This window comes from Hyperoodon ampullatus (assembly GCF_949752795.1).
Source record: "Hyperoodon ampullatus genome assembly, chromosome: 2".
Taxonomy (NCBI): Eukaryota; Metazoa; Chordata; class Mammalia; order Artiodactyla; family Ziphiidae; genus Hyperoodon; species Hyperoodon ampullatus.
The window spans coordinates 62,255,304-62,264,797 of record NC_136915.1 but is presented as its reverse complement, the minus strand read 5'-3'; the positions used below and the strand labels follow the sequence as shown (position 1 = coordinate 62,264,797).

Below are 9,494 nucleotides of genomic sequence, written 5' to 3'. Positions count from 1 at the left end.
CGGGAGAGTGGTCTGCTTAGATTGCTCAGCGTCAGGTGAATGACACTTGTCAGGGTTACAAAAGAGTTTCAGGAGGAAGACCTGGTTCTTGCACAAGCGTCTGTGGATGGAGAAGGAGGAGGGCCGGCGCTCAGGTCCGCCTTGGCAACTTGGCTGAGGTGGGGTAGACCAGGGAGACACTGTAGCCCCCGCCGCCCACGGACGCTCCTCTGGCAGAGAACCGGAGGAGGCGCGGAGCCGGGCACGGCGGCCTGGCTGGGCGTCCGCTCCGGCCAGGGTTTGGAACATTTCGAGAGGAGTCCTCCGGGGGGTTTGCCGAGCCCAGGCGGCCAAGGCATTGGTCGCGCAGCAGCTGAGAGAGGCGCTCAGTTTCTGCCGCATCCCCTCCCACAGCACTTTGGCCGACACCCGCGGGCGCCCCGCCCCCCTCGGGCTTATAGAACCGACCGGGCACCTCCGCACGCCTGGAAGCCGGACGATTCCCGGAGCCGACGGCGCGCCTACCTGTGTCTCCTGAAAGCCCCGCCGCCGCCGCCGAAGTGGCGAGTGAGGCGGCGGCTGAGCCCCGCATCATGGAGGGCAGCTCCGCCGCGGCCCCATCCCCAGTCGCCACCGATAACCTCCGCCTCCCGCGTCCGGTCTGCCGGCTCTCGTCGCTGCTCTCAGGGCTCCGTCCCTTCCTCACCTCGAAGACAGTATGAAGGAGACGCGGGGTCACCCGAGTTCCCCTTTCTGTACGCGCCTCAACCACTCCTACCCTGGCATCTGGGCGCCCGAGCTCTCCGCTGAGGCGCGGAGCAACCTAACGCATCCCGCGGGGTCCGGCGAGGGTTGCGGCTCAGTGTCCGTAGCCTTCCCGATGACCATGCTGATCACTGGCTTCGTGGGCAACGCGTTGGCCATACTGCTCGTGTCTCAGAGCTACCGGCGCCGGGAGGGCAAGCGCAAGAAGTCGTTCCTGCTATGCATCGGCTGGCTGGCGCTCACCGACCTGGTCGGGCAGCTGCTCACCAGCCCGGTGGTCATCGTCTTGTATCTGTCCCACCAGCGCTGGGAGCAGCTCGACCCGTCGGGGAGGCTGTGCACCTTCTTCGGACTGACCATGACCGTCTTTGGGCTCTCTTCGCTCTTCATCGCCAGCGCCATGGCCGTCGAGCGGGCGCTGGCCACCCGGGCGCCGCACTGGTACTCGAGCCACATGAAGACGAGCTCCACCCGCGCCGTGCTGCTCGGCGTGTGGCTGGCGGTGCTCGCCTTCGCCCTGTTGCCGGTGCTGGGCGTGGGTCAGTACACCATCCAGTGGCCCGGGACGTGGTGCTTCATTAGTACCAGGTCAGGGGGCAATGGGACTAGCACTTCGCACAACTGGGGCAACATTTTCTTCGCTTCCTCCTTTGCTTTCCTGGGGCTGTCAGCGCTGGCCGTCACCTTCGTCTGCAACTTGGCCACCATTAAGGCCTTAGTGTCCCGCTGCCGGGCCAAGGCCACGGCGTCGCAGTCCAGCGCCCAGTGGGGCCGGATCACGACCGAGACGGCTATCCAGCTCATGGGGATCATGTGCGTGCTGTCGGTCTGCTGGTCGCCGTTGCTGGTAGGTAGTTCCAGGGCGTGGGGAGTTCGGGGTGGGAGCGTGCGCGCCGGCGGGCAATGGAGACTTTTGGAAATGTCAGCACCTGCAGGGATGTGTTTGCAAGCACAGAACTTTGGAGAGGGCTCTGCCTGTGCCATCCTGGTCGCGGCTTCAGAGCTGAGCTCCTCACTTACTTGCTGAGCCCCTTCCAAGTGCCAGTCATCGCATTAGGCTCTGGTTGTACACTCATGGAGACCACAGGGCTGCTCACGTTCTAACCGGAGAGAGTAAGAGGATACCCAGGTATCATTTCAGTGCTCGTGCAGAAATAGAGGTTTCTCCTGGGTGCATTGGGAGTAGGATGGCGATGACAACGGTAGCTCGGTGCTCTGGGTTTTCTCCTATTTCAAATACCTCTCGCATGTTGAGTCGATTTTCAATCTGCAGAAGTACTTTACCTGCGACCCACTGCAGACAGGCACAGCCGTCTTGCAGTCTCTGAGCCACTGCTTGCCCTCCCGGAGCAGCCGGCGCTCACGTTGCTTACAGGCTTACTCCTGAAGGGAGGCAGGAGAGTGAAGAAGCATCCTGCCGCTCGGGCAGCCTCAGCCCTTTCGAATTGTGCTCTACCCTCTCCCTCTAGGAAGTGCTTGAACCGACAGTCAGCCAGTGGGCCCTGAGACCTGGTAACTCCCCCTGACCAGCCTTTGCTTGTCCTTGTGGCTACCGCGCAGGGCTGATGGCAAGGCCAATCCTGGGATGGGAAGTAGAGGTTCCTGCACTTCCCGGCTCCCCACGGGGGCCACAGCTCGGGAGCAAGTGAGTTTCCATAACCTCCTAGTCTAACGCTCTCTCTTACTTTTGTACTTTCCATGTTTTCCTCTGGGATACTTTTAGCTAGACATTTTGTATAAGTGCTGTTTACTAATTCCTGATGAATGGTTGCTTTTTTAGGCCCCAAGCAGCCTGGCTTAGTAGATGTTCCTGAAAGAGCGATCGGGTCACTGTGACAGGGTTATAACAGATGATATATTGGACCTGGAAATTTATTAGACAGTTGTGAAAAACTCCTGAATCCCATGGCACGGTTTTCAGAACCCACCCACGTATATTTTTTCTCTTTGTTTTCTTTTCTTGTCTTCTGTTTTTTAAATTTTTTGGACGGGCCCAGCGGCACCCAAGATCTTATTTCCCCCCACCAGGGATGGAACCCATGCCCCCTTCACTGGGACCATGGAGTCTTAACCACTGGACCGCCAGGGAAATCCTGTAGTCTTCTTTTTTTAATTGTGATAAAATACACAAAACATGAAATTTGCCATTTTAATGACTTTTAAGTGTACAGTTAAATGGTATTAAGTACATTAACATTGTTGTGTACCATGTATAGTTTTAAATCCCTGGTATTTTATAAGAGAACTTAGTTCCTTTTCCCCCTCACCCTCCCCTGCATTTGACAACAAAGATATTACAAAATACCTGTATTTAACTGGTGTAGTATATTTAGAGCAGGAGTCTTGGCTCCCAATCAGTAATAGGTGGTGACAAGGAGAGTTATGTTGGAACCTCATAGCCCACAAATCGCTGTAAGGTCTCAGTTCTGCATTCTGGGAGCTAGAACTTAGACTGATGTCATCACCATGGCTTATCAAAGCCAGCACCAATTTTAGACATATTTACTTCTGTGGTGTGTAGGTGGCCAAATAGAAGGAAAAAAAGTTCTAAATAATAAGCACTTTGCTAAAGTTGATAATTAACATAACCTTAAAGGCAAACAGAGTATTTGAATTTTTCACAACAGTCATTTGAGACCAACATATCTGAGTTTGTTCTATCACACTCTTTATATCTGTACTCTATATATCCAAGAAAAAAGGTAAATGATACAAATAAAATGCTTACTCATACAGTTAACCAGACTTATAGTTGACTTTTTTTTAAGTAGAAGAGAAACTATGTAGTGTGGTTTTTATTTCAAAACTTTGATCCTAATATGATGAGCATAGCAGCCTTAGGAAGGCTTTAGATCAGTTCTGAAAATTGCAATCTAGGATGGCCAAACTCACTCTCTTAAGAAAGACTGTATTTGGAATTCATCTTATTTAATTTCAATTAATAGCTGCAATTAAAATATTTGTTGGTTTGCTGCATTTTATCAGATACTTTATTCATTCAGTTCTCATAAAAACATTAAACAAAATAAATTCAACATGTCATCATATCAAAGAGAAGAAATTCGTGGTTTCCAAAATAGGTATTTTTTAAACTAAAGGAAATTATTCTATCTTCTGTTTTGTTCACCATTGAAATTAAATCTCCAACTATCTTCAGAAAGATCTACAGTACAAAGTTGGAATTTTTTCAAAGGAAAGAAACTGGCAAAACTGCTTTCTTAATAGGTTAGGGAATTATAAGAATGAAAACACTAGAATTTAGTGAATTGAATTTTCAGTGTATTAATGTTGAAGTGAGAGATTGTCTTTTATACTTTTTTCCTAACTATAAAATATAGATTCCCTATTAGCTTTCTCTGAATTGGGCATAGGATACTAATCTAATTGTCCAAACTCCTTACTTAAAAGGACCCTGAGTATATCTTATCTTGGAAAACTATCATGACTATAATATTCAGTTGTCATTGCTGAAAAACTTAGCAGAATAAAGATACCATAATAAGAAAACATCCCAACTGCTACAAGTTCCTGCTATGCAAATACTTAAATTGAGAGTTTATCTATGTTGCAAACAAAAGCCTTTTTACCTTTCTTTTCCCAGAAACTTTACAAAGTACAATAGAAAATGTGAAATTAAGTGAGACTACAGTGGGAAATGATGTCACCGTTGGTAGATGAACTACAGTTCTTAGTCGATATTTATGTGAGACATCAAATTCTGTTGGAATCAGACAGTTGACTCAGCAATGCAATCTGTTTGACTTATTATTTTTGTTACATTTTTTAATGAACTACACTCACCAAATAGTCCAGTTGTTTGACATGACAGACAAGTTTCCAGAAGCAGGAATAACCTGAAGCTGTTGTTCAGAGGAAGTCATGACTACATTTTATACTTTTGTACACCTGGTACTCCTCAAACAGGTAGAACGTGGCTAATACTGTAGCTGTCTTAAAAATAGTAGATATAAAGCTAACTATCAACATTGTGAAAAGAGAGGTATGAGGAACAGAGTTTCTTGTCTACAACTTTGGAACTGGATAAAAGCAGTCTTAGAAACTTTTGCCTTTAATCTTGAACCAGCAAATTCCCTGCTCAACATCCACAGATGCCGACAGGGATGTTTTGATTCAAGGAGATATTTTGCAATATAGATGTAAGTTTTCTTTTAATTTAAGGATATATTTTGACAAAGGAAATTTGTCTTAAATATACTTCATGTGATAAATAGATGCAATACATTATTTTACAGAAGTAATGCATTTTATAGTATTAAAAAGTATTATTAAATTGCTAATTTTCTCTGCCTATTAATTTCTGCCATGTTCAGGATGTTGCTTCAGGGAAAATGATTAAACATGTGAATCGACATTATAGGAAAAAACTTCTATAATTTGTTTTTATAAGAATTGAGATTACTCAGACTTCTTTTTTTTTTTTTTTTTGGAGTTTACTACAATTTAAGCACTGTGGAAGGGATATTAAGTAGACTTATTAACAACTGGTCAAAGCATTATAATCTGTTCAGAGAAGTAGAATTCCCACATTTATGAATGAAAAACTTAGAGAACAATACAAGATTGGATGTAATTAATAGTGCCTTTGGCTCTGGGAAGAAAGTCTCTCTGAATTTGCCAGAGTAGGCTTCCAGGAAGAACTGGGATGGCATAGCTTGACCTCATGGCTGAGAATGTGTGTGTCTGTGGACCCAGCCCATGAATACAGAGGGTGCACAATGGAACCACGGGAGGAATGGTTTGAAAAGGTTCCTGTGGCCGGATTGAGGTAGTTAGGATGAACATAGGATGAGGACTGTGTCCTTTTGCCAGTAGACCATAGAACCTCTATTTTGGGTTTTTGAATAGGGGAATGAGTTTTAAAAACATTGGCAGGGCTGTAGTGTGTGGATAGATTTGGACTGGAAAATGGGAAAGTGAGATCAGTTACAACTTGCTTCTGCAGGTGGGTTAGGCTCTAAGGGTAGATACCTTGGGAAGAGATAAGTCAGAGAAAGAAAGGTAAGAGAGAACTAATGCTGTTAGAAATGGTCAATTTAAGGAGTGATTGATTCACCAAACATTTCTTACACATCTACTGTGTCCTATTCTTTGCGGTAAATATTTTCACATATATTACCTCATTTAACTGCATGCTGTGAGATTGCCACTATTTTCTACATCATTCGGATGAAGAACTCAAGTATAAAGAATATTAGAACCAGATTTCTAATTCAAGATATCTGACTCTGAGTTTATTTTTAATTTTTTGTTGTTGTCACTGATCTGTTTGTTTAGCTTAGATAAAGGCCAGGAATTCTAGTCCTAATAGTAGTACTGGGCAAGTTATGTATCCTCTTATGTATCCTCTACCTGCAAAAGTAGAGCTAATAGATATCTAAGGTCTTTTTCCATTTGTTATGCTCAGGAGAATTATGAGAGATTTGGGAGAATCATGGTTTAATGATCCAGAATGGAAATTTGGGAAGGAGACTGCCTGGTCAATTGTTTTTTTGTAAGAATGGGGGCTTCTAGGGTTTCGGGACACCATGCATATGGAGATGGCAGATTATCTAAATGATATATCCAGAAGCAAATATAACTTGAAAATTAATGGCATAAATCAGGGCTTAAAAATGTAGATTTTTAAAATTTTGAGTTTGTCAGAGAGAGCCAAGAATTAAACAAATTCTTAAGCCATCATATTTGAAGAAATTCAGATGGTCTAGAGTTGTAGCATAATTGTGACTCATTAGCCTTTCTCTTTTGAAAAAGCTGTAAAGGTCAATAACTCAATTATGAAAGTTTCCATAGGATCAGTTTTCTGGGAATAACACTCAGGAATATGCGCTACAGGCATTTGTAACAGAGGATGATTGATGATTCGTCTGGGGGAGCTGAGAGGTAGTAGTGAGGGGTACTGGGTGTCATGTTTAAGTTTTTAGTCCTTGCCTTACAGTGTGGGGAAGCAGGGAGGGAAGTCCTCCCTCAAACTCCTCACATATGGGTAGCATTTTTATAATCCACCATGGTTCCACATGCATCTCATTCTTGTCTCGCAACTCTTAAGATCTACAACTGTAGCATGTCACATTCCGAATCCCCCTTTTCCCCTCAATTCCTTATCATAGAGGTAAGTAAGAAGTTTGTATTTCAACTCCTACAATGCTTCTTGAGGATTATTAGATGGCCTCTCAAGTCCCCCTTTTCCCTAGAAAATTCCAGTTTTCATAGATTAATGAAGGTAACTAAAGAAGGAACCTAATTTTGGGGATTCCTCTTATATCTTGTCTCTTGAGCACATGTCAACATTTTATAGTAAACATAGTAATTCATTCTTTTGTTTTGTTTTGTTTTGTTTTTGTTTTTTTTTTTGCGGTACGCGGGCCTCTCACTGTTGTGGCCTCTCCCGTCGTGGAGCACAGGCTCCGGACGCGCAGGCTCAACGGCCATGGCCCACGGGCCCAGCCGCTCCATGGCATGTGGGATCTTCCCGGGCCAGGGCACGAATCCATGTCCCCTGCATCGGCAGGCAGACTCTCAAGCACTGCGCCACCAGGGAAGCCCAGTAATTCATTCTTACATAGAAATGACAGTTGAACAGTGTGTGACTTTTTTCATGAGAGGGACACATGCACACGGAAGTAGCACTGTGGAATGGTGAATCTGTTCCCTTTACTCAGAACAATTTTGTCTCCATTTTCCCACTTTACACTTCACCACTCAATCATTCAGCTATTGCTGCCGAGCAGTCACCCATCTTGGACTGGTTAAGTTCCCAAGTTAGCAGCCACTTTGTTAGAGGAGCCTTGCTTGATCCTCTCTAGAGGATCTTATTAACTGAATATCTGAGCACGTAAATCAAAAGACAGCGTCTGGTCCCAGTGACATACGTAATTCATTGTGTGACCTTAGACAGTTTACTTGATATCTTTGGGAACTATTTTCCTTTTTTTTTGTAAAATAAGAGTAAAAACACCTACTCAGCCTATTTTACAGGATTGTAATGAAAACCAAAATAAATGTATGTGAAAATAATAGGGAATATTTCTTCCATATTAGGAATACTACTATGATGTTTTACTGGATGATAATGTTGACTTCTTGTCTTCAGAGAGACCTTCCCCCCAGGAAACTGGAGAAAAGAGACAAGTGATGTTTCACAGCTTGATTAGTTATAGTTAACTGGTGGGGAAATGTGGTGGAGAATGTGACTTTTCAGAAAAAAATAAAATAAGAAAAATGGTGCATAAATTTTTACAAGGTACTGTAATTCATTCCTCCTCTTCTCCCCCTGTCACCATCATTCTTCTGCATTCTCTCAGCTCTGGAATGCTTTCCCCCACACAGCTGCCAGGTAACCCTCTAAATCTAAAACATGCTGGATCCCATCTCACCCTTCTCTTGAACCTGGAGGAGTGCCCACTACCTCGTGCTCTGAAGGCCTCTGTCTAGAATGCGTCTCTTGTCTTTCCAGTCAGGGATGTGGTGTGCTCAGACCTGTCCTCGTGTAAATGAGTCAAATTAATTGTGCATGTAGTTGCTCTCCTAGGTCAGATTACTCTGCAGACCTCTTAAGGATAGAGCCTGTGCCTTGGTTGTCCTCATCTCTTCACAGGTGATCAGGAATGTTGGGATTGCACAGAATCTCCACCACTGACTCACAGCCCAGAACTGAGTTCACACAAGCCTTAAATCAGACCACAGTGTGAGAAACACAGAGCTGTAAACTGCCTCACAGTTAGACCAGGTCCTGACAAGACATTAATATTATTTTCAATCTGCAAGTAGCACAAAGTGTAATTTTCCCATCCAGTGGCCCTCCCAGACTCTTGGGCAACATTTATAAGGAGGACATTTCAGTGGCTGATCTTGTCACTTATTCAAAATCTATATATTATTTTACCATACTGATATTTATGATAGGTGTTTGAGGACTGTAAATCTAAAAATGAAAGATGGTAGCAGAGACAAAAGAGGAGGCTCGATTTTTCACACTTTAATTCTGTTAGAAAGAAGGAAATTAGATACTAATTAAGGTAAGAGTCATGTAATATAAGTATAGGATAAATTCTACACCAAATAGCATTACTATTTTTAAAAATCTTGATAATACAAAGACAGAAGGCCAAATTGGAACTGGAAGCCTATTTATTTTAAGCAATTATTGATCTAATAAAAATAAAGTATAATTTTAAAAATACACTTTCTACTAATCTTTTATTTCCTAAAAGTAAATTTGATTTTTCTGACCCTCTTTCTGAATACTCAATGTGTCATTTTCTGTGGTTGAGAATATGCTGCTGTTGGTGAAATTCATGAAAATTTGGAAAAAGGAGTATGTTGTGAATGCTGAAAGAGAGATTCTGAAAGATATGACACGTCTTGAAAAATTCACCGGACAGTAGAATGGAGCTTTCATTGTGGTCTTGATGTATGAAATTTCCCTGATAACATCCTGCTACCAAACACCTTGTTTGGGTCAAGTAGAGCACACACATCCGTATTTCCCCAAATAGACTAGTGCCTCAGCAGTCAAAGGCACAAACAGCAGTTAGTGATTAAGTGACCTCTGCCTGTGTTTCATAAGAAGAGCAAGAGAATATGGTTGCTTTCATGTCCTGGCTATTGTAAATAGAGCTGCATGGACCTAGAGTCTGTCATACAGAATGAAGTAAGTCAGAAAGAGAAAAACAAATACTGTATGCTAACACATATGTATGGAATCTAAAAAAAAAAAAAAAAAAAGTGGT

The 9,494-nt window shown here is 43.6% G+C and overlaps 1 protein-coding gene across 2 annotated transcripts in view; it reads left to right on the top strand.

The window, feature by feature from the left end:
• Positions 1-697: 697 nt before the first annotated feature.
• Positions 698-9,494, top strand: part of PTGER3 (prostaglandin E receptor 3) — a gene marked incomplete at both ends in the record, with an annotated part of 77,214 nt that continues 68,417 nt past the window's right edge. For both annotated transcript variants that reach the window (XM_079698377.1, XM_079698378.1), the window contains one exon: positions 698-1,591. In XM_079698377.1, the coding sequence (XP_079554503.1) occupies positions 698-1,591 (894 nt within the window). The remainder of the gene's footprint in view (positions 1,592-9,494) is intronic.